Source organism: Phalacrocorax aristotelis, chromosome 13 (genome assembly GCF_949628215.1).
Source record: "Phalacrocorax aristotelis chromosome 13, bGulAri2.1, whole genome shotgun sequence".
Lineage (NCBI taxonomy): Eukaryota > Metazoa > Chordata > Aves > Suliformes > Phalacrocoracidae > Phalacrocorax > Phalacrocorax aristotelis.
In genome coordinates, this window is record NC_134288.1 from 18,668,921 (window position 1) to 18,693,587 (window position 24,667).

General features: G+C 42.9%; 1 protein-coding gene and 1 long non-coding RNA gene across 3 annotated transcripts in view; one reads left to right on the top strand and one right to left on the bottom strand.

Annotated features, from left to right (window-relative positions):
• Positions 1-2,591, bottom strand: LOC142064171 (uncharacterized). Its single transcript, XR_012663021.1, has 3 exons — positions 2,180-2,591; positions 1,106-1,200; positions 1-757 (listed from the first exon to the last, which is right to left on the bottom strand). It is a non-coding gene; the product is annotated as an uncharacterized LOC142064171 (long non-coding RNA).
• A 306-nt stretch (positions 2,592-2,897) lies between these two features.
• PREX1 (phosphatidylinositol-3,4,5-trisphosphate dependent Rac exchange factor 1) overlaps positions 2,898-24,667 on the top strand; it is a 174,091-nt gene continuing 152,321 nt past the window's right edge. For both annotated transcript variants that reach the window (XM_075109194.1, XM_075109195.1), the window contains exon 1: positions 2,898-3,196. In XM_075109194.1, the coding sequence (XP_074965295.1) occupies positions 3,041-3,196 (156 nt within the window). In that variant the 5' untranslated portion in view covers positions 2,898-3,040. The remainder of the gene's footprint in view (positions 3,197-24,667) is intronic.

Here is a 24,667-nt window from a genome sequence, read left to right on the forward strand (position 1 = left end):
ACAACTCACAAGCACGTGTAAATTAATTACATCTTCAGGAAAGATGGTGAATTTCATTGTAATTGATATGTCAGCCTCCTGATAATTGACTCTCTGACTGCTTTACAAAGTAGCAGCATATTTTGCTTTTGAAGTGCTCACTTGAAAAAATGGTGGCAGTGAAGATTCTCTCCAAAACTGAACAGTAGTAGTAAACTACATCCTTTTTAAAAATATAGAAAATGGAAAAGAAGCAAAAAGAAAACAAGCTAGAAGGAACATATATTCAGCTGAAGCTTCATTCAGTTAACACAAAATATCCTTTCAAAATAAAAAAGCTTGCTGGCTAATTACAGATTTTTGCCTTTAAAGTGAAAAGACATGCTAGCAACTAAGAAAATATCCATTCTGAAGTAAGATTATGTGTATGTCTGAGATAATTTGGAAGGACGTAAATGGTAATTGAAAAAAAACTCCACACTTCATCAAAATTATCCTACAGCTAAATGAAAACCATTTCTAAAAAGAGTGGAGACTCTCCCTTTAATTTTATTTTAAACTTTTTTCTTACCATTTCAATCTTTCCAGTTACAAGTAACATCCTTTTAAAAATCCTTACATAGCGATGCTTCTAATGCTGACAATAAAGCTAGAAAAGTGTTTTGAAGCAATGCGCTCATACACAACGCCACCGAAAAGGCACGCACACCGCAGAGGTTCAGGCGTTGCTCAGCCAGCGTCCTACTGAGCCTGTGTTCTTCCCCCGCCTCAGCATTTGCTATGGAAATGAAATTAGTGTAAGACTTCTGAGCCAAACACAGCAGACAGAGTTAACAAATTAACAACTTTAAAGCTAACAACTTTCTCATTTGGCCACAGGGTGGGGGCATAGCTTTGGGGATGCTGATTTTTCCCTGCAGTGTATTGTTATTTAAACCGTTAGGATCTTTCAGAAGAGAGTTTTGCCACTTGCCCCAAACTGAAAAAAAGTTTGATGATTCTTAAAAAAAACATCAGCTGGAGACATACTAACAAAATAAAGGAAAATGCCGTAGTGACTTTCAGAAGGAAACAAGAATTTAAACATAATCAGCTTGAAAGAAAACCAGTGAATTTAGAGTCTAACTTGACCTTCTGAAGACTCTGCTTCCCGGTCCTTGTCTCAGGCCTGCGCCGTGGTGCTCTTCCATCTCCCATAGCGCTCCTCAGTACAGCCGAGATCTGTATAAAACCCAGAATTACCCCTCGCCATTCCCTTCCCCTCGGTGCTTTTCCCTCAGACCCCCCATTTTTAGGGAGACAAGAGCTGTCCCACATTTTTCTTCCCATTTCGAGCAATCACGTTTCAGACTGATTTAAGAGCAAAGGAAACGTTTCTCATTGATGAGGTCGCAGAAAGTGGCATTACAGCACGTCACGAGGGTCATGTTTGTGAAGGCGCATGCTGCACACCTTGACCCAAGGCTACATCAGGAGATATGACAAAGTAATATACTGTTGTTACTTGATAACGGCAATTCCCGCACCTAGCTCTGAAAGTATCTTAGATATTTTCTTTGTATTGCAGACCTGCAGCAACTGTATCTTGACTAAAAAGCTGTTTTCTCATTTCATATAGTATGATATCCATGAAGCCTCAATCAGATTTTAGGATGACAATCGTGTATGCTAGACTGCCATAATTTTCTCCTGAATAGAAAACTTAACAACTAGAATAAAGATCAGTCAAGACAGAAGAGTCACCGTTAAGGTAAAATATCCAAAGAGGTATTTTGGTTTAGCCTGAGGAATATGATGATTTATTACATTATTTGTGTGTTTAAGGTAATAGATTCAATAATTGTCTCTATCTTTATGCCACTTAAAAGCTCGCATTATTAATGTTTTTAGAATTTCCTCTTGAAACTTCTTTTCTTAAAATAAATAAATAAATAAATACGTACTGGTAGTCTGACAAAAGCCTGGCAGCTTTCTTATGCCATAATGAAGATGTTTGGAAAGAATCTCCACTGGTATGAACCAAGTTAGCTTATTGGAAGTCAGTGGGAGCAGCGCGGAATTGCAGGACTCGGTCTGTTTTTGTGTGCAGTTTGCCCCGTTCACCCCTGCCCTTATTTACGCCTGGCACCCTCTTGGCACGAGCAGTTACAACCGACGTAAAGAACACCACATTTTAGATTCACCGCCCTGAAGCACTTACGTTTGCCGTATATATTCTCTGCTGCCACAGAAGCCTGCGGTAGTTTGTTTCTGCACACGGTCTGCACCGTGGTGTGCGCCGTCCCGTAGGTCCCTGCGAGTACGAGCGGCGTCTGTGCGGCCCCCTGAGCACCGGGGAGGCAGGGCCGCGGATCGGGGCGCGAGCCGTGTAGGTGCAGGGAGCCGCGGCGCGTGTTATCTCCCCGTGCTGCGGCGTCGGGTGCGCACGCATGGCGTGTGAAGCGCGTGGGAACGGGGCACGTGAGTGCGGGGCGCGTGGGGTCCGTGTGAGGCACGTGTGAGTGCGGGGCGCGACGGGGCCGTGCGAGGGAGCGGGGGGCGGGGACGTGTGTGGGATGGGGGGGTGCGGGTGCGTGGCGTGGGACAGCGCGAGTGTGCAGACTGTGAGGTGTGTGTGGGGTGCGCGGAGGGTCGGGGCCGCGCCCTCCCCGGCGCCCTCCCCGGCGCCCTCCCGCCAGGCCGCTGCCCGCCGCCGGCCCGGCCAGACCCCCGGGGCCGGGCTCCGCCGCTTTCGCCCCTCCCCGTCCCGCCCCCTCCGCCCGCCTCTCGCTCCCCTCCGCCTCTTCCCCACCGCCGGGGCTTCCCTTCCCTTCCCTCCCCTCCTCATTCAGCGCCGCCTCGCGCCCGTTGCGCCGCTCCCCTCCCGCGGCATGTCCCGCGGCCAGGCTCCCCTCAGTGACTGGCCCCTGTAGCGTCTCCAGCCGCGGGCGAAGCAGGGCCGAGGGGGCGCCAGGCGGTGCCGTCGCCCAGCCGCGCCGGGCGCTGCGCGGCCATGGGGGGCTCCTGAGGCGGCCGGGGAGAGCGGCGGGGAAGCGGAACGCCTCGCCCCGTGGCCGCCACCATGGAGGCGCCGCCGCCGCCCGGCGCCCCGAGCGCCGCGGAGCCCGCCGGCTGCCCCAAGGACACCGACCGCCAACTGCGGCTCCGCCTCTGCGTCCTCAACGAGATCCTCAGCACCGAGCGGGACTATGTGGGGACCCTCCGCTTCCTGCAGTCGGTGAGCGGCGCCGGGGGCGCGAGCGAAGCCCCCTCAGGGGCACCGGTGGGGCCGAGCGGGCGGCGCCGAGCGGCTCCTCCCGGCGGGCCGGGGGCTGCGAGCGCGTCTCGGCGCCGCGGCAGCCCTTGGCACAACTTGTGGGAAGTGCGTGGGGCCGGGCCCGCTCCGCGGAGGGGGGTCTCTTGTGCCCGAGGGGCGGAGGGGGAGGATGGGCGAGGGTCCGCCGTGGTCAGAGCGGGCCCGCTCCTCGGAGGGGGATCTCTTGTGCCCGAGAGGCGGAGGGGGAGGATGGGCGAGGGTCCGCCGTGGTCAGAGCGGGCCCGCTCCTCGGAGGGGGGGTCTCTTGTGCCCGAGAGGCGGAGGGGGAGGATGGGCGAGGGTCCGCCGTGGTCAGAGCGGGCCCGCTCCTCGGAGGGGGGGTCTCTTGTGCCCGAGAGGCGGAGGGGGAGGATGGGCGAGGGTCCGCCGTGGGCCCGCCAGCGACCGCGCTCTCGCCTCTGGCGAGGGGGACGCGGTTCGCCGGGGCGGCGGAGGGCGGCTCTCGCTGCGTCCGGCCGTGCCCCGGCCGCCGGGGCGGGAACGCGAGTGTCTCCGGCTCGCCGGGAGGTGACGGGGACCGGTCCAGAAATGACTCGTCCCTTCAGTTGTTGCCGTTCAGAACTTGCTGTTCCGCCCACTTGGAAACTACCTTTACTGTCTGTTATTTATAAATAAATATTATATGTGTTTTGCTTTAGTGGTAAACATAAATATGTGATTGGGTCGGGTGTGTCTGTGCATGTGGAGACAATTATACCCGCCCTCTGAAATTATCCACGGACTAGTTCAGAAGTAAAACTCCATCTGGATATTTCCTTTTTTCCTATAAGGCCTCTAGATGTGGAATTCATCAGCATACCACCACACTCCTGCGAATAACTAGAAGAGCCTGCAGTAAAAGTTACTAGATAACAGACATGCCATAAAAAAGAAGAAGAATAAACTGTTTGATCACACAGAGATCAAGAATCAAAGCAAGGGAAGTCTCTGCAGAGATTTCCAAAAGAGTGGACAGGGCAGAAGTTCCTTCTGGTGTTTTGCTAGATGAGTACTAAACTCTGATTTCATCTAAATTGACTTAGATTCTGGACTCTTTTTGACTTGTCTTTCTGGCAAAGTGTGTGTTTGTTTTTTAAAATCAGTTTGTCTTTAGTGTTTTTCAGATTCACCCAAGTGGCAAACTCTCTAGCATAAAAGATGAATGAAAAGGATGTGGTTTCCTTCTGAACTTGTTTCTACTTAAATCTTCCTTTTCTCTCTCAAATAGTTGACCTCAGAGTCTTTAATTTCAGGCTTCTGACTGAAGTACCAGTTAGCTTCCTTTAGAACTGGGATTCTGTCTCAGTGTGAGGAGATTCTTAAAAAAGCTATAAGTGGTAGAAGTGCCCCACCCTACAGACAAAACAAAACAAAAAACCCTCAGAAAACTCCTCTGTCCTAAGTACTGAATTTGAGATTTTGTCAGCTGCAGGCTGGAATGCAGATTCAAGCTGCATGTATTTTTAGCTTCAGTTCTTACAGCTAAATACGTTCACAGTGTTAACTAATGGGAATTTCATATATTAAAAAAAACCCAAACAAATCTTTATTTGTATTCATTAGCTTGGCAGTTTTCATGAGAGCGGTAGAGAGTAATATGCTTTATGTAGTGGCAGGAGAAGATACTGACAGAGTACGCTTGGCTGTGGTCTCAGGATGGCACTGCAGCCAGTGAGAAAGCCCTTCTCAGTCAAGTTTGTTACTAGATGCTAGGTGTAGATTGCCTGTAGTGTTATCTTCGGGGGTTGATTCTGACAGTGCAGCTTCCCCCCCCACCCCGGAGTTTGTGTTTTGGTAATTACATCTGAATAAAGCACTGAGGGATAGGTAGGATCTTTCCTATCTCTAGGCCTTGGTCTAGAAGAGCATTCACACATAGGCTTAACTGTAAGCATGTGTCAAATGTTCAAGTGGTGTCCTAACATAATGACAGTTTCTGCAATTATTGACCTAGTTCTCACGGGCTGAACCTCTATACAACTGCATTCAGATAGCTGAATGGTGTTAGCACCAAAGAAAGGAGAATGAGGATCTACTGCAGTATGTGAGAGTAAAAAGAGCAGTAGTGGGTTGAAATTTTTAAAAATAAAATTTGGAGTAAGAAATACTTTCTGCCTAAATTTGGTGGATGGCCATAACTTAATACCTTCTAATAAGATATCACAAAGGAAAGAATTCTGCCCTGCTTCCCATGTTGGACAGCTGACATGACATGCAAGGATAGTATCATCTATATGGTCATGGAATTACAGGCAGTCATAGGGTAAAAGCTTTGCCTTATGACACTAATAAAAGGAATGCTGTAGCACTGGGACCCTGTATTCTCAAATCTACTTGGGTCTCACAAGTGAAGTCCACTTCACTCCCATTAATCTGTTTTTGAGTGCTCTGATGTTACTGCGTAGGAGCTGCTCCTCCTGCCCCATGGGTCTCTTTCTTACCATCTCACGTTCTGTGTGAGTAGCACTTAGCCAGTGCAAAATAAATGTGAACTATTACACTTTCTGGGGTAAGGCAGCTAGTTAACACTCAAATGTGGTTGGGTGATGTTAGGGGGGCGGTTTTATATTGTGAATCGTACTGAAATTGATTATACATCCATATGTTGCAGAAGCAATTTTGACTGTAGTGGAGAAAAGACTGCAGTTCCTCTGTGCAGGGCAGCTGCAGTTGCCAGATCTTATGGAAACTTGTTCCTGTCAAACATGAGAGGAGAGATCTGCAGGGTACGAGTTCCTTTGCTTAAGAAATTTCAGTAGCTTTGGTAAATAAAGGAACGCGAAATCTCATCTCTATTGTCAGAGTGAGTTTTCTCGAAGAAGAATGGGACAGTTGTACTTTAGAAAAAGGTTAGGAAATTTGTGCTCTTTGTTAAATATTAGCCATTGAAGCCCTAGTCCTCATTAAGTATTCTCAATAAACAGTGTTATAAAAAGCAAACAACTGAATTCTATGGGTTTATTCACAGCACTGAGGTTGCTTGCTAGCAGCAGCTTCCTGTGTTGCCTGGTAAAGTAAAAGAATTCAGTATTTGGTGTTATAGATTTGCAAATAAATCAAACTAACTTTGATTTATTAAGAGTATTTTGGTCCTCTTTAGAAGGCTAAGAGGTGACCATGTTAACGGAAAGGTTTCCTTTTCTTTACTGTATGCTTAGAAACCATCTCTCATTAAGCTGCAGGGAAAGTAGGTTTGGTATAAACATAAGAACTCAATCCTAATTTGCTTTGCCTAAAAGATTGTGGTCCTTATTTTGCTTCCATAGATGAACAAAGTGGGTATCATTAAAGTTATAGAACATGGAGTACTCTTTTCTCACAATAAAAACTGTGTTAGTCACCGTGAAGAACAACATCTGGCTGTGAGTTTTGTACTCACTTAATAAAAATGCTCCAGGTGTTTACCTATTTAAATAAAATTCAGTCTCCATAATCTGTTATGTTTCATACCTCAAGTAATTCTGACAACAAGAGTTATATCTGCAAATTTAACTTAGGTGTCCCGTGCCACTACAGCTCAATTAGTCTGTTAGGTTCAATACATACAGTTAATTTTTCACTGTGGGTGTTTGTAACATTTTCGTTCCATTGAATTTTGGACACAAGAAGGCATTCCTAGTCAGTTTTGCTCCTGTTTAGTTTCTGGTAATCTGGCTGATAGGTCGTGTTACAGTATTATGTATCAGAACTGGGGAGAGAATGAAACCCAGTAGCTTTTCTGTGGTTTGTTCCAGGTCTCACAAGAAGAGATGATCAATTCCAAGGGATATAGCCAATTTTTTTTTTTTAACAGTCTGGATTTTATATTAAGTGGTAATACAATACAGATATGATACCCATATAATTATTTTGATAGTCATACTTTTCCTAGATTAAGACTCAAAATGAGGAGTTACCATGCTGAGAGAGGGCAAACTCTTTTCTACCAGCTCACAGCTGATGATCTGACGTTATTGATTTAATTATGAATATGCACATGCTGTATTGTGTCCTATCTTATCTGACGTTTTATTAAGCAGGTATGATGTTGCAAAATATGGAATCCTCCTTGAAGAAATGCTGTGTAAATCAGGAGCATTAATAGAAAATACTGCAGTTATGCAGTTATATTAATAACTTTAGTAATAAAGGCTCATTACACCACCAAACCTTTTAAGCAGCACGGAGAACTACAGGGAATGGATGAAAATACACTGCTGCCAACGTCATTAAAGAACTACTGCTCAAATAAGAAGCAAAGTGGAAAATTGTCAGAAGCTAATTGAACTTTACTAAAAGTTACTGATGGAGTAAGATAAACTTCAAAGAGATAAAGGCAGATAATTCTGTTGTAAGTCTCTGTTGAGATCATAAACCATAAGGATTTTCAGCCTCCAGACTTCAAGATTCAATTAATCCTTTGCCTGCCTTTGGCCTCTTTTAACTCTCTGCAACATATGCAGAAATGTTTACATTTTATATGTGATCTTGTAAATATTTATTTTCTATGTGACAAAATTAAACCAGGTGATAATTTATTTTGAGTGACCAGTCAGGTAAATTCGAAGCATCCGTCTGGTGGCATGCGGTCTTGCACACGAACATGTGGCTGACAGCAGAGTCTTTGGGTACTGAGATGCAATACCTGCACGTTGCAGCCCTTAGGCTTACCCATTCTCTATGTATCTGTTCTTGCCTGTGTTGCCAATCTGTAAGGAAAAGTCACAGAGAATTCATTGAGAAAAACGTTGTGGTTTGTTTGAATGCTGCATGGTCATTCCACAGAATCCCAGTCAAATCTGTGATACTAATACTGCAGTAGGTGAAGACAACCCATCAGGTAAGGAGACACAGGAGCCCTGAGCAATTTCGGACATACTCATTCTAAAAATAGATTGACTGTTGGGTACACAACAGTTAGATGTCAGTATTTAAAGGTTTGGTTTACCAGTTTGTAGATATAATCATACAAATTACATGTGAAAGTGTAGTAATTATCCAATATACTAGATTGCAAAGATATGTGTTTTCTTGCATACGTGGGGTTTTTTTTGCCATCCTGATTTTGCATCCAGTTCATTTTACTGAATGCGTAGCTCTAACGTGCACATGCTGCTCCCATAACTTAGGTAATGGCGAGTATATAAAGCCAAATTGTTCTCCGCATTGTGTTCTCATCTTTCCAAAGACAAACCACTAACTTGTAAATTTTAGCGTCAGAATGACAGGATGTACTTTTAGCTTGAGCAATTGCTGTGTTCTCTGTGTAGGCATGCAAACAGTATGGAAGTTGAACTGTCCTTATCAGATAGGTATCAAGTTGGATAAGTAGTTGTACCAGGACTATTTTTAGGTTTTAATATTATGCCATCCTTTATTTTTATATGAAGACATCAAATGTATAAATACATTACGTTAGGACACATGCCATCAGATAAATTAACCCACATCCTACAGACTGAAAATATTTATGTTATGCTCCCTTTTCTTGCTTGCTTTGTAGCTGTAATTGATCTAGTATCTCTGGATTTTGCACTCCACCCAACTTGAAATATGATAAGCATCACAGACCTTTTTTTTTTCCTTTTCATATTTCACAATCTTGTTTGCATCTAAGATTAGGGCTCTGGTGCTCAGATAGAGTAGCAAACAGACCATTTGTCTCAGCTGTGAGGTGTGGTTTCCTGTCCTACCCTGTTTTCTGCATGTTTCATCTTCAGTAGATACAGGTAAACTCTGATTCTGGAAGGTGAACCATATGGTTTGGGTAATGTTGCTTCTTTATTATGAGACAGCGAAAAGAGCAATTAGGGAGAGGAAGGAGATGGAAAAGGAAATTTGTTTGGAAGTAATCTAAATTAGCTTTGCTGTTCTGTTGTTTTGGTCAATTAGTCACATGCGCTCACCTATAGCCGGTTGTATGATTGCGAATGATCAAGATTTTTGACTGTTAAGTCTTAAAAACATGGGGCATTTTTCTTAAAAGCCAAGTTCCTGACACTGAGGAAGATCACAGCTTTCATTTTAAATAGCATGTTTGTAGCCCTCCTGGTTGTAAAGCAAAGTTTGAAGATATAACATGAGCAAAACATAAATGCTTATGAGTTCTTAGGGGCTTGTGTTATGACTCTTAAATATTTGGGGCTGGCAATTCTGCCAGTAGAGTTTTCTATTCCAACTAAATGTAGTGCAAAATTAGCTGCTAAAGGCTGAAATGCAAACAGATTAAAAAGTTCTTTTGCTCTGGATACAAAGAGAGAATGTGAAGAAAACAGTCTGGATGTAAAAAGTGAAGCAGAAGTGAAAAACAGTAAAGCAAAACAAAGTGAAGGCTCTGAAAATATGTATTCATATGAGCCTGTGGTCTGCAGAGCCCTGTTTACAAGCTACAGGTCTAAGAGCAGGGATGGAGGATACAGAATTGCCAGATTCTCTTCTGCTCTGAGATGCATGTCTGAGCTTAATTTTTCACTTGGAAGATTGTGTGACCAGCCCATGCCTTTTGCAGTGAGGCTTTACAAATCAAAGGTATAGAGGAGTACAGCAGATTTTTCATATGAGTGAAGCTGTGTAGTTCTTTTTGCACTCTCACAGATTCTCCACAATGAGAAAATATCAATAAATCCCCTATGTAATTTCACCAGTTTATTGCCACACAGGTGAGATCTAAAACTCCTTTCTCCATGCTTCCCTTAGCTTGTTCCAGCTTGGTGTGCATCCAACCCTTGTTATCCTTCATCTCAGACCTACTTTGGTCTTATTACACCCTTCAGGATGAGGTGTTTGACCTGACTCTGGCTCTGCATCTCTCCCTCCTCTCAATTGCACTGATATCATCAATCAGCCCTTTTGCCATTTGTCCCTCCCTCTCACTTCAGGGATGCCAGTTGTTGTCTGAGCATGTGTCATGATCTCTGGGGCGGGGGGAGAGGTTGGCTGCCCTGTGCTTTCCCAGAGCCACGCTGGTGCCTCTGCAACAAAACTCACTTGCAATAGCAGTCTGGGAGCTGAGTAAGTATACGGGAGGGGCAGAGATGCTGGGCTTTATTGGGAAAGGGCAAGTGGATCAAAAAGTGAAATAAGTGTCACAGCAGAAATTGAGTGAGTTGCTCCACCCACAGCTGAATGGATGTTTGATATTACAATTTTTGGCTGTTTTTTGCAGGAATCAGACTGATACCCATTGCGGGAGCTCCTTCGTCCCTAAATATAGGAAGAGAAAAAGTTTGAAAGCTTTGCTAACTTTTCACTTCCTAGGTCGCACAGTGTTTGTGCCGTAGGCAGGAGTACTGCTTTGTAGGAATAGGAAGTGTGGTTCTGCAATTTTACATTGTATCATAGGATCATGAAAAATAGTCTTGGAGAGGATCTTGACGAACCGTCCCATCGTGTTCTGATCTGAAAGGAGTTAATTTCTGATGGTTTATCCTGATGTTTAGATGTCCTTATTATTGGAAGTGTCTTACTAATGCCTAACATAACATCTAATCTTTTTTGTGGCAAGCACAGAGGTGATCTCTTTCTCTTTGCATCAGTCCCTTAAGTATTTTATGCATGTTTTCACATTTTGTTTCAGACTAAATTGTCAAATTAGTTAACTTTTTCCTCAAAAACTATTTAAGTTTACCTCTGATAATTCCTGTGCTATTATCTGAATTCTTAAATCTATCCGTTTCTGGAACCTTGTGCCCAAAACGCAGGCATGAGACGCTCCCAAGGCTTTAGCAGGACAGTGAGGGAATGATTACTTCACCCTTTTTTCTTTTTTTTTTTTGTTTTCTTACATTGTAAGAAGTATTATCATAGCACGGGAGCCTTAAGAAAGCAACCTAGTATTTAGACTTCTGGGATGCACCTTGGAAGGGCAACACTGAACCCTCCGTAAGGGGAAGAGTGACGTGTTTTCAAGCCAGCTTTCCTGTGTTCGGATCCTGGCAGTCCCAGAGGCATCCCGCTCTGAGAGGGTAGCTGAGCCCTGAAAAAGCAGCATCTCCCAAGTGCAGTGTCTGCCTGCAGGCATCCAGATGAGCCCATGGCAGATGAAGTTTTTGAGAAATTACTTATTTCTGTTGCCTGCCTATTGTTTCCTTCAGGCACCTGCAAGAAAATATAAGGGGCTATGTGTGGAATTCCCTCTTCTTTCCAGCTGTAGAATCCCTTCTCTGTTGTTTTTGTTTTCAGCCTGCAATGGGTGTTTTCTTGGTAAAGGCCTTGCACAGTTGTAGTGTGTTTTAGGATGTAAATGGTAATGTATGTTTTAACTTTGGTGATGCTTGAAATTACTGTGCAGTGGTAGTCTACACTGGTCACCACCAGAGAAAGTACTGCTGACCAGCATATATCTGCTTATCCCCTAAGCCTTCATTATCTGCAAAGACTACTGTCAGTTTTCTTGCACAAAATGAGGATTTAATGATAAAGCTTTGCAGAAACCTTCTTTGACCTCTCAGATCATGTTGGACCAGGCCTTCCCTGTGGCAAGATTTTCAAGTCTCTTGCATTTAATCTCCTTTTTTGAGATACTCTTGAAATTAGGAAATAGAAATATATTCTGTAGACTCATCTAGTTTGTGGACATTTTTCTTCATTTGCAAATAGCAATTTCCATGATTGCAGAAACCTGTTTGTGGATGAAATCTTCGAAATGGTCCTGAATGGTTATCTCCCCATTTGTCTGGCTACATGGCAAGGTTTCTTTGCAGATGTCTTGCAGCCAGGCCCTTTTGTTTTGTGCTTTAGACGGCATGAAACCATGTGTTGTTCACTAATGCTGCTGCTTATTACCATTGTCTTTGTATTGTGGTGGAACACTTAATCCATGTTTACGCAGCAGTATTTCCATTAAATGCTCTGAATTGACAGATGATCCCTTGATTAGTGCAACCAAAGGTGATGCTGTTTCAAAGTGCATTAAGGCTGTTTGAATTAAGGACATAAAAAGTAGGGTCGGACTTGTGGCGTAGGGAGGCTGCTGTTTCCTCCTTTGTTAGGGTGGCTTCAATCCACTCCTCCCTTGCCTCCCTTTTTGTCTCCGTTTCTGTCTCAATATTTTGCGTTCTGTTTTCAACTTGTGCTGAAGCGGCCGGTCCTGTCTCTTTGAAGGATGGACTGGAAGCATCACTGTCTTATCATGTTTCTTACCTATTTTGAAGAGTTCCCATTTAGCAGTGGGAATGACTGCAGCATTCTCAGCCTTTAACAGCTAGAGGCAAGAGAAAGATTTGAAATATGCAACAATGTAATTTCTTAGTCAGCTACAGAGACTTCGTTGTGGAGCAACGCAATTCATGCAAAGCCATCTCTCATACAGAGATTGAATGCTACCTTTCACTGCTTTTCCCTGCTGGATCACAAACTGCGCCTTGGACTGAGGTTTGCACCAACAGAGTGCCTGAGACCTGAGCAAAGTCTTGGATTTAAATGTTGTTGTAGATGAAGACTTCTGTTTGATTGCCTAGCCAAACCTGGTTAAAGCTTTAACACTGCTTTCTGCACATACGATTGAGTCAAGCTGTAGCAGATATTCAGAACTGAAGTAGATCTGTACTGGAAGAGAACCTCAGGGTAGTTATCTGGACTGAAATGCCTGACTCCTGTATATGCGCTCTCCTTCACCCTTCTGTAGAAGCCACTCGTCTGAACATCTGAAGAGGCCTTGGCTCCCTTTGAACTGCAGATCTCGAGACCAGAGTAAGAAAAACCAGCTCTGTGGTGAGAAAACAATTCCTTCACTCTTCCTAATGAGCCCTCCTCCTTAGAAGAATAACTCTTTGCTTACACAGCTGATAGCCATATGTCAAGCCATGAGGTAGTGATTGCCCAAAGCTGAATGGGAGCTCTGAGAGGCTTCTTGAAACCTAGTGACAGAAAGACAGGTATTGACCATTATGGGTATCATGGTGCTTATGTATGAAAGCCCACCTGCTTTTTCACCCAGTGCTGTTAGCACGAGAATTTGTCACAAACTGGCTGGAAATATGACTTCCTACAGTTCTGGTAAGAGCTGCAATTTCATGTCAGATATCTTTGAGTTGCAGAGAGGGCAATAGATTTTGACACCTTGATTATTTAAAGATTAGGGTGATTACTGAGGTGATGGGACTGTGGAACTGAGGTAAGGGTACCTTTATGTTCATGTAAAGATATTGGATAAATCTCATTACTATTCCATTGCCATAATTATTTTTATTGAAGCATATCAGCCATACAGTAATACCTTGCTGCAACTTATCTGATGTGTCATGACTCATGGGGTAAATTTTGTGACCATTCTCAGCCTGACTTTCATTTCATACTTCTGGTTTTGCTTGTGGTCAGTTCTTGTGCCAACAGGTTAATCTGTTGGTTCCCAAACCACTTTTTTTTAACAAGCACTGTCTTTTAGTCAGTAAAAATCTTTGTAGACTAGTCATAATTTAGTTGGTCCAGTAATACACTTCCAGGTTTTTTTTCTTAAAAAAAAAGAAGTAGCAAACACACTAAGATGCAGGATGCTAATTATATATTCCCTGTGGATTTGTCAGTTGTTTAGTTGTCATTGCCTAAGTGTTAGGGCCAACATTTTCAGGGTTCCTTCAAGCATATATTAGGAACTGCTTGGCTCTGTTTTGGGTGTGAAACTTGATTTGATTGGGCTAGGAGTTCAACTTGCACAAATTAGGCTGCTGATCTAATTGTGAAGCAGTGTCACTACCAGTGATAACCAGAACTACGTTCTTTCTGCTAATGTGTCTTTTCCTGATGTGTCAGAATGAGCAAATATTGATTGCGGAAAGGTCATACTGCTCACCCCTGAGTGGACCACTTTTAAAGAGAGAGGCTAGCCTAGTCCTTTGCAACTGGTGACCCTGGCTGCTGAGGTTGCCACCAAGGAGTGCTGCTTGTCTTTGTGATCTGAGCAATTTATTAAACAGCTTTGAACCGGGGAGACTCATTTTACTGGATAGCTGTCAGATGTTAACCGCCTTTGTATGTGATAGAATGGGCTTAGATTTTAAAAAGCCTAACAACATCATCCACATCTTATGCATTTTCTTATCTACAGTAAATCACTTCAGTGATAACACTTTTGTCTTGAAAGTTTTGCCTGCTCATGCTTCTGGCATCTTAGCGTGGTTTGAGTAACTTGGGTCAACCCAGCATGGGATACATGGGGGAAATACATGTCAGGAAAGAGGGGAGAACATAAAAGGTTGCGTTTGGGGATTATTCTGGAGGCTGAGGAAGCTGACAATGAGACAAGTTCCCTGATATTCAAAGTGTCCTGTGTCACTGGTGGAGGGCTCTGCTTTGGGGACAGAATCCTGATAAGAACTTGCATTTTAGTGAGTTCTTATCTCAGATAGGTGGGCGGGTTTTAGCTACACAGCAAAGTTTCTGGTCCCATGGGACTTTCTGTCTAATCTGATGACTGCTTTGAATTCATCACCTCGCGGGGAGCCATTTGCTGTTAACCTCATCACTAGGTGGCTAAAGAAGCCCCTTTCATTTTGTTTGAAGGGGCAATAACAGAAGGTTGTAAAACTTTTGACCTGTTAAAATGTTTCAGACTCTGAAACCTGATTCTTAAACAGAATCCAGGTGGTTGTGGGAACAATGGAGAAGCCTAATGTAGGTATATGTGAGTAGGCTGTGTGCTATTTAATATGTAGGTCACAGAGGAGAAGGCATGGAGGCAAAAGTTTGTCGTTTTAGGTCTGATCAGTGTTTAATGCCCTGTATTGCTAAGCAAGAGACTTAGGCTACAAATGCTGTAAGCAAAACAGTGCCAGGCTTCATTCTCTGGCCCCGCGGCCAATCGGCATGAGCTGGTCTTGTCTTGTGCCGCTGAACTCTTGAGTCTCCGAGTAGGGTGGCTGCGTTGTGGCTGCCTGTTGGGAATGGTCCTTGGCCCATCCTAACTCTGCCACCTTGTCTAAGAATAGTTTAGGAGAATGGTAGTAGGCCTGGGCCAAAGGGTGCCAGGCAATATTCTAACAGTTCTCTAACAGACTTGCAAGGCTCAGGCCTGTGTCCTGGCACTGTTAGCTTACTAATGTAGGCATAGCCTGAGGTCGCACCCCAGGCTGTGGCACACGCCAGGATCTGGCTCTGGTAGAACAGCGATGCCTGTGGCAGAGCGGGCACCCAGACCCAGTGCTAGCTTTCCTGTGTTGGTGGCTGGTGCAGATGGGTTTCTTTGCAATGCTTTATGTGAAATTTCTAGGTGCCAGGCCAGACTGTTGGAAACGTTTTGTCAGCCTTCCTTCGATTTTTGTTATTACTGACTCTGTTGTCCTCATTACTTGAAGTTGTCTAGTTTCTTGATCTGTGGAGGAGGAGACAGAAAGGAAACACAGTTTGAATGGGTGGGGACTATTTGATGACAGTGTGAAAGGAACCGGATGTTAATTACCTAATTCTGAGTGTCATTGCTAACAGTTGTGAGCTGAGATATTGTAGACTGAAAGCCCTTTGGTCCTTTACGTGAAGTGCTGCTTGCTCATTTCTGTTTTACTTCTCTTTTTATTGTGGAAAATCAAAGGCTTCAAATGATAATCACTGGACACTTGCATGTAATTTTTTAGCTCGTATCCCTCTGGGTGCTGGAGGTTCTGTGTCTGTTGTGTTGCTGGCTTAGATGGGAAGCATCTGTTTGTGAGGAGAAGGTGTTGACAAGACACAGAAAAGGGGAGAGCAGCGGGGGAAGACTTCCAAAGGGAGGTGCAGAAGTGAGTTGGCTATGAGCATTCACTTGTCAGAGGCATGATCCCTCAACAGGAAAAAGAGAGAGAGATATTGGGAAGACACGTTTCCCAGAGTTTGGCTCCTTTGTCAGCTCTTAAAGCTTTACATGTGAAACTATCCCTGTTGAAAATGCATGCCTCCTTCTTTGCGTTGGCACAAGTGTTTCGCTCACATGGGAGGAGAATGTGTTCTGAGAACTTGTCAGTAAAGAATAATCTTCAGGCTACATGGACCAAAGAGTATTGTTTTGGGTGGTACAGTTGAAAAGTGAGATTTACCAATTAAGCTATTCATACAAGACAAAAGCACCACTGGAGTTTTTAACTGAGTCATTAAATGGTACAGGGCGCACAAAATCCAGTGCATCTAGCGTTGTGGTCTGTTTTGTTGGGCTTTTTGCCGAGTCAGACCTCCAGCTTTGCCACGGCTGAATTTCTAGAATTCTGCTGCATTCAGTCCTCTGGCCTTTGCATTGCACCCACATTCTTGATTTACCATTGCTTTCCCTTGCAGTGGATGGCAAAGCCATTGCACAAGGACAGAATCCTGCTGCATGCATGACTTGCTTTTTTTTTTACTTCTGCGCATTCCTCTTCCTCTGTTCAGTACTTACAAGTGGTATTTGCCAGAGTAACTGCACTTAAAAGTTAGGGAACAAGAGTAAAAAGCATTTAGAAATAAAAATGTACCAATAAATTTAAGGTATAGTCAAGGCTTTTGAACTAGATGCAATTGGAAAGAGTGTTGGTTCTAGATGAATGGAAGAAGTAAAAAAGAATGACATATCAGTACTCCTGGAATTAGAACAGGTCATTGCAGACATATTACATGGCTACATAGTCTTTCACTATTTACCAACTATGGTGGTTCTCTGAAAAAATCAGCTGGGGGCAGTTCCTGTTATAGATGAAAAACTGCACCGCTTTTATTACTTTGCTTTGGTTTTCATTGTTGATTGGGTTTGGGTTTTTTGTATGTTTGCCAAATGGGGCAAAGCGTTCTTACTTTTTACTCAGTGAGCAAAACATTCCCTGGAGAAATGCGTATTTCCCTCTTTATTTCAAGTGGTAAGCCTCTCTTTCTTTAAATATTTAATGTACTCAGCTGCATCTTGATTCTGATGTGGTGAGCAGATCAAGCTGATAAAACTTTGCTTTATGGATGGACTGGCTGGTGAAGGGTGCTGGAAGTTTTTTTTATAGTTATACTGGGTAGCAGAGGAAAAGGGAAAATGAAAAATTACTTGGGATGATATTCTGTTTTGCATTACGTCTGCTAGAGTGCCTTGTGAGGATTCTGCTGTATCTATGGACTTTATCCTGCGGGCTGTTGAAACCAGGAGGAGCTGGGAAAGTTCAGCCTGTTCTAGCAGGTGCCTATCACCTTGCAGTATCAGCATTTTCTCTGTATAGAACATGAACATCATAAACAGTAAGGTACATCTGGGAATTTTACTCTGACCTCTGTTTCCTTCCCCATTTAAAAACAGCTTAATATGCATTTTGACATAAAATAAAGCTAGGAGGAACAGCCAGCTTCTTGATTGGTTTCATCTGTTATACTGTGTCTGCAGTGTATATGCATGTGTCATAAGAGATCCTTTTGCACAATAGAGGCCAATGCATCTTTCCTAAGCAGTTGCACAAGAAAAGCCACAATATTTGGAAAGTAAAGTATGAATCAAAATTTTGACAGCACACAACCAGAGGAACTGAAATTTGCAATCAGCAAGCAAGAATTAAATTGCAGTGGCAGCAGTTGCTATGTCCAGGTGGTGTGTGTTTGGAGGCAAGGCTGCATGACATCAGTTCTCTTTTAATGTGGTTCTGGGTGAGCTGCTGGAGTAGCACAGTAACAAAAACCATCTTAACCCAGTGGAAAGAAAAGTGTCAGGCTGTTTTACTTAGAAAATAAAATTTTGCTTTGAAGTGCATTAAGAATAAAGGTACTAGTCTGTGTTTATGCAGCACTTGTTTTGGTTGTATTATCTCAAAACAAACTTTTATCTATATTTAGCAGATGAAGAAACTGAGGCAAAGAAAGGCAAAATGACTTGTCCAAACATTGCAGGGGAAGTAACTAATAGAGCCAGCAACTGAAGCTAAATATCTGCTCTTCCTTCCTTACCTCTTTTAGGAGAAAAAGCAGAATAAAAGATGTCATACAAGCGCTACATCTTTTTTTGTGGAGAAAGTGCAACAAAAAATTTAATTCTTTAGTTCAGTCTCTGGAAGCCAGCTGATAGATGCTTGGCAGTGAGTGCTTGATGAATGGGTGGTCTTAGATCAGTTCCAGGGGGACTCCTGGGCATAGCCAGAAGCAGTATTGACAATCTCTGTGCACAGACCAAGAATCAATGGGGATGGGAGACATTAACACCTTTCCATTCTGGGAGTACCTCTACTGGATGCAAGAGCCTACGGTATGAGAGTTTTTTCCTGCTGTAGTCCTATATGAACATACGGTGTAGCATGTAAGTCTTGGCTCTTCGGGAATTGCTAGTCAGCAGCTTCCCATTTCTCTCAGTGAGTAATAAAAATGTAAATAAAGAAGCTATGTTATGTCTCGGAATTACTCAGTGTCAGTTGTCTGAACAGTTGTGCTTATGCTAGAATCTCAGCAAGTGCAAGTGCAAACACTCAGACATCTGGTTGTTTCACACTTGCCTAGTCTGCTTGTGTATGTGTTAGCTGCTGAAACTAACTCTTCTCAACACTATGCAGAAGTACTTTTTAAAGCAGCAAGTACAAGCCTGAGTTCCGCAGTCAAGCACACATTGAACACAAAGGGTGTAAAAGACAGAAATGAAAATGCCAGTGGTTTGAACCTACTGCTGGTGCTGCCCCTGTGTTCACTAGGAAAAGCCAGTCTGTTCCAGTGACATAAAACTAAGGCCAAACTGAATCCAAGGAATGATTTAGAAAAAGTTTGGTTACAAAAGTCAGTATATAGAACGTGTCACTTGTGTGGCTTCCCTGCACTTCTTGATTTTTGGTGAGGAGCTGTAACTTTGGAGGTGACACAGAAGGGAAGTTTATTCCTCTGTAATTTTTTAGCTCCAAGATTCAGACTTGAAGTTTGAAGGCAAATTAAGGAAGTAGTTGAATCCTGAAATTCACTGCACAAACCTGTCCTTTGGGACAGGAGGGTTTATTTTTGTTTTCCACCTCTCGGCGCACTTCCGATCTTCCAAGGCTTCAGCTGCCTGCTCATCATTAATTTTGAAGATGTATCTCCAGTCAGCACCCTTGTTGAGTGTTGTCCTTATTCTCCTTATTTTCACATAAAAACTTTTGTTCACTAGTTTTGACTGTCAGAGACCGCTACTGACTTGTTCAAACTAACACAGTATCGAAATAAAAACAGTAGCATATCTCTGCAAATCATGATACTGTTGAACCTTTTGAATAAGAGAGTGGTGAGATTTTGAGGGAGAGTGGTTTGGGGAGAGGTGGAGTAATGCCCTCATAGGAACACTACTTTCCTTTTCTCTCACCCCAGCTGATGTGATCTTTCTAGAAAGCCAAGACTTATGCTTGAGACACCTAGAATGATGGGTACTGTAGTCCAAGGTGGTGTTAGACTGTTTTTTTCCATTCCACTCATTTCAGTGTCCCTTAACCTCCTGCACCTCCTGTTTCCCACATCACAAATTCTTGGTTGTCCCCACATATATTTCTATTCTGCCCCACTCCAGCAGTTTGAGATGGGGTGGAGGTACATATGTCCAAGGGGAAGGAGAGGAAAGAACGTAGTGTTTTCAGCCTCCTTAGACCTACTGCTGGAGCAGGGAAGTGACACTGTTGCATCGCTCAAAGGAGGTGGACACACGAAGGTTCACTGGCACTGGCTGATGCAGAGCAGAACACAACATTAATACTGTGGATACTTTGGGATTATAATTTCAGTATTTTCTGGCCATTGCAAACAATTTGAAACACCACTGTATATGATATGCCATTGTCTTGGAATCCCTGCTTCATAATCCCACCAATTGGTGGGAATCAGTCAGATTTGCTGCTTAGGGCTTTGATTTATGTTTGTAAGCATGTTTAAGTGGGGTGACCTTGACAGTTATCAGCATGTCTGTTCACTCTGTCACATTGGTAGAAGTTGAAGCCCCATGGTATGAATGGACGTCTGGGGTTTCTGTCCTCAGCTGCTATAGTTTACAGCCTAATGAATAGATGCAGACAAAAGGCTGCAGTGGCTTGTTAAAATGCTTAAATGTTGAGTTGTGGAAGGCAGTGCTTAAGCAAGAAATGCACATTCTGTGTGGCCTTGTCTGAGATAGAGGTGTAAACTTCAGGAGAGGAAGGAACAGAGTGTAGAGGACAATAATTGCTTTGGCTGTCTCATTTAAATCAGTTTGCAAATGAGGGTCATGGTCCTTAGCTCAAATGCATGTTAATTAACAGTTTATAGATGGCAGCTGGAGTGGCTGAGGATTAGGCATTTGCCTGTTTTGCCACATATGCTTTAGACATAGTGAACACTAGGAAAGTGGTGGGGGAGATACCTGGGTGCTTTCAAACACAGTATTTGCCAGAGCTCCTCTGTTGGAGGTATGAGCTGGTGCTGTGTACCTGGGCTGGCTGACAGTACGCTATGGATATTGGTTTTATTTGAACTGTGTGAGGGTAGAAGAGCTCAGGCATGGCCTTGCTGTGTAGAACTGCTTGCATCTAGGCTGACCTCTGATGGCTCTTCCAACCCTTTGCTGGTCACCTAAGTCATCTGCAATAAACCTCCACCATAAGACTAGAGTTTGATTTTTGGAGTAAAAAAGTGTTAAATACAGATGATATCCAAGTGACAGTTTCAGAGGAGGAAGAGAAACATGTGCTGTCTTAATCTGCTTCTGTTTTCTAGGCTTAGGTTATTTTCTTATATTTGCTGTGTAAGCAAGTTTCAGCTGAGCTGGTGGAATTGGACAAAAGGATTGAGACTTTCAGTTGAAGTGAAAACAAATTCCCTAGGGGTTGGGTTTTTCCTTTTTTGTATGTGGGGAGTAGTTTGGGCTTGAGTGTACTTCTTTCTGACTAACAATACACCAGCTGTGGCACTAGTGACAGAAACCTCACGATCTTTTCATTGCAAAGCTTCTCATTTAGAGATGTATGACCTGTCTGTTCTAATGTGCATTTAAGTGGAATTTGGCTAAATTAATAATTTCTGTCTTCACTCATCATTATAAAAATCTTTTTGTAAAGGAAAAAAAGTCTCTCTTTCCCAGCAGTCTAAACACCAGGCAGTGACATGAACTACTTACAAATCTCCCTGTATGTTGTGTGTCTTGGTAACATGACATTCAGTTGTCAAACCTCCCTGTTTTTCTGGGGCAACTCTGCTGCCCTAAGAAGCTTTTGGATAGGATGCACAACACCATCCACCAGGAATGTCCCTCCGATTTAGAGACATCCAGCATTATTTCTAGCACAAACTACTTCATATGAGGTGCTGTGATGCTGTCAGGATTCTGGGATGCCTCTCCACAGGGGTGACTGACTTAAGAGTACCTGGAAGAAAAAGGTTTGATGCTCCATGATATGTGGATCTTCTTAACAGCACTCTTCTAAAAATGGGACTTTGTGCCCAGTGAGGCACTCCTTTTCTCACACTTTGCCCTTGGTGGTGGAGTTTGCAGGAGTGTATATCAATTTCAGATTAGTTTCAAATGTAGAGCGAAGTCCCAATATGCAATGAAATCGTATAGCAAGTTCTCTCTCCACGCCTTCCTTTAATCAGCACTGAAGTGAGGTCTATGTGAGGAGCGCATGTTGTGCGTACCAGAATTTCATATCCAATGAAGAAGTTCTCATTGGTTTCAGGCAGAACATATTTCAGGAGAGAGATGGAGAGTAACCATGCCATGCCAGTTCTTCACGTGTTCTATCTCTTCTTGTAGAGATATGGGTATGGGCAGGGGAGGCTTAGTATAAGACAAAGATAGAAAAGTTTTCAATCTCAGATACCATCAATTAGGAAAGTTTTCATGGGTCCAGAACTTGAGGAAAGTAACTGTATAGAGGTCTCCTGATTCAAGATCATGGGATAATGCTGAAAAGTTAACTTAATTTTCAGAGCTATGGGGCAGGTGTTTTGTTATTTTTGGTGTTATTTGCACAAACCCCTGCTTTTTCTTGGGTTCTTCTGCCTTTACTGTTCACTTGCCAGCTCTCCTTGGAGGTGTCCTTATGGCGATGATAGTACAAAATAATTATTTTCAAAGTGACTTTAGTACTTTACGTTAACCTTCAAGATGATATACAGAAGGGTGTGAACTGCTGAGAAATAAAGTATCATTTTTCTTCCTTCATGTAAATGTTCTCAGTCCTTTTACTCATAAAGGAACTACATACGCGAAGATGTAAAGATGGTAAGAGAACAGATTAGAAAAATGTCTCTGACGTATTTCAGATTCAGCTGAATTCATAGTCTGTGTGTATGTGTAAAAACTTAATTTCGCAGGCAGTATTACAAAAATAGGAGTGGTAATATTTATAAAACACCTCTGAAATTGGTTTTCTGTGCAGTAAGCAGTGAATACACAACAGAAGAGGGAAGAGATTGTTAGGTTCAGTAAGGTTTGTACCTGCACAAAATGAGGTGTTGTGTGCAAGTCCCAGGGCCTGGGGTCTGCACACCCGGCAGCATGAAGGTACTGCAACCTGCTTACTACCTAGGAAGAGTGAAAGATGGGATCTGGCTGGAATACTAGTACCATCCCGCCTAAACATCTCATTTGGCAGTAAACTGCTGCTAGTTTGGAGCAGTTTCCTACTTCCTATACGGTTTTGGTTTTAGTTTCTAAAATGTGTGTCAGGATAGTTCCTCCCACACCACATACACACTTTGCCTATTTATTATGGGATGTACCTTCTAGACTATAGCAGAATTATGGAATACTTGTTTCTTGGTGGTGAATTCTTGGCTATTACTGTTTCAAGTGGAGTCTTGACGAGTTTACGCAGCAGTCATAACTCCAAATGTATAACCTATTGATGTGTGGGACCAACTGTTAAAGCATGCATGAGCTGGCAATCTTGGCAGAGTCTGGAGTGAGTTATGGAGGATATTCATGCATAAAGAGTGTGGTGCTAAATATTAGATGATGATGCTTCTCCTCAGCAGCTCATATCTTCTTTCCAGGTCTTGAATTCTCCGGTTGCAGTGGCTGTTTCTTCAACAAAACAAATGAAAATTAAAAAAAAAAAATTAGCTATTCTTTCATATATGACTATGTAAATCTTCCATTAAATAAAAGGTCAGAGAGGTACAGAATCACTTCAATCCCTGCTGCTCTGAATTTTAAAATGAAAAAATGGAATCTACAAATGGGTGGAGGAAACGGAGGCCAGCAGTTCTTCAGATGCAGAAATCACTCAAACAGAATAACATGATTGCTCCAAGGGCTGGGTATGAGGGAGCAACAAGAAAGCGTTTCTCTTCATTTCTGGGTGATAGCTTGCTTTGTTGAAGAACAGATGAGCTTACAGCAAAGCCAAGAGTAGGCATGTCCTGGAAGAGAAGTAGAAGAAAGGATTTTTTGAAAAGGGACAGAAAAGACTAAAAAATCTGATCAGAAGACTCAGGAACTGAGATCTACTTTTTTCCTTAAAAAGCAACTGAAGAGCCGTTAGCATGAGAAGAAACTGAAATGCCATTTGTCCGACATACTACTTCATACCCTTTCCTGTGTGCAAACCCCAAGTGTTCGTATACAAGAGCAGGGAGCCAATCTGTGTTTCCCTGTCTGGATTTGCCACCCAGAATGTACTGCTTGGACGTTGTGCTAGTTGGGGTATGCAGCCTTGGCTCTGCTCCTTAGAAAATTAGCATGGTGATCATAATGCTTACTGAATAAACAGCTGAGTAACATACTCTGTTTTTTGTTTATCTGTATTCGTGACAGTCATTGTCATATGAGGATGAGGAAGGCTATGAGGGGCAGTGTGGACATGGGAAAAAGATTAATGGGCTATAAAGCAAGAACGACCAAATTCTTGAAAGCTCTTTGAATTAATCTGATACTGTTAAAAATCAGGCATAACTAATAAATGTATGGCTAAAAATTTAAAGAAATTTTAAATTATTCATTTTATTATTGAAGTTCTTTCCTTAACAGGACAATGTCTAGTTTTGTGTACAAGCTTCCCAAGTTGTTGTTATCCAGAAAAGAACAACAGGAATGTTCTAAATCAAAATTTGAATGAATTTGGATTGCTTGGGCTGAAACGGTTGCTGAGAAGAAAGGAGTAAACTCTTCTCTGTATCCATAGTTGATAGGAGAAATAGTAACAGGTTTAAATTGCAGCAACTGAGAAAATTAGGAGACGCTTTCAAAAAGTCAGGATAATGAAGCAGTGGAATAGATAAAGGGAATGTTGTGAAATGTCTGAAACTAGTTCTTGTTGAGAATGAATGAGACAGCTGTCAGAGGTGTAAAAGATACTGTGCGCCTGCCTTGGTGTGCAGGATGGAATTCCGGTCTCTCGTAGTCCTGATTTCCTTCATGCTTTGACTTTAAGTAGTGGAGAAGAATTAGTCAAAGGCTTTTTAAGTTACTTTGGGGCAACTTTCCTGTCTGATTATTTCCTCTAACCTTACTTTGTCTATTCATAACCCTTATCCTTTTGGTTTTACTGAAATTTGTTAGGGCTCTTTAATATATCTTAGTGAAAAGTT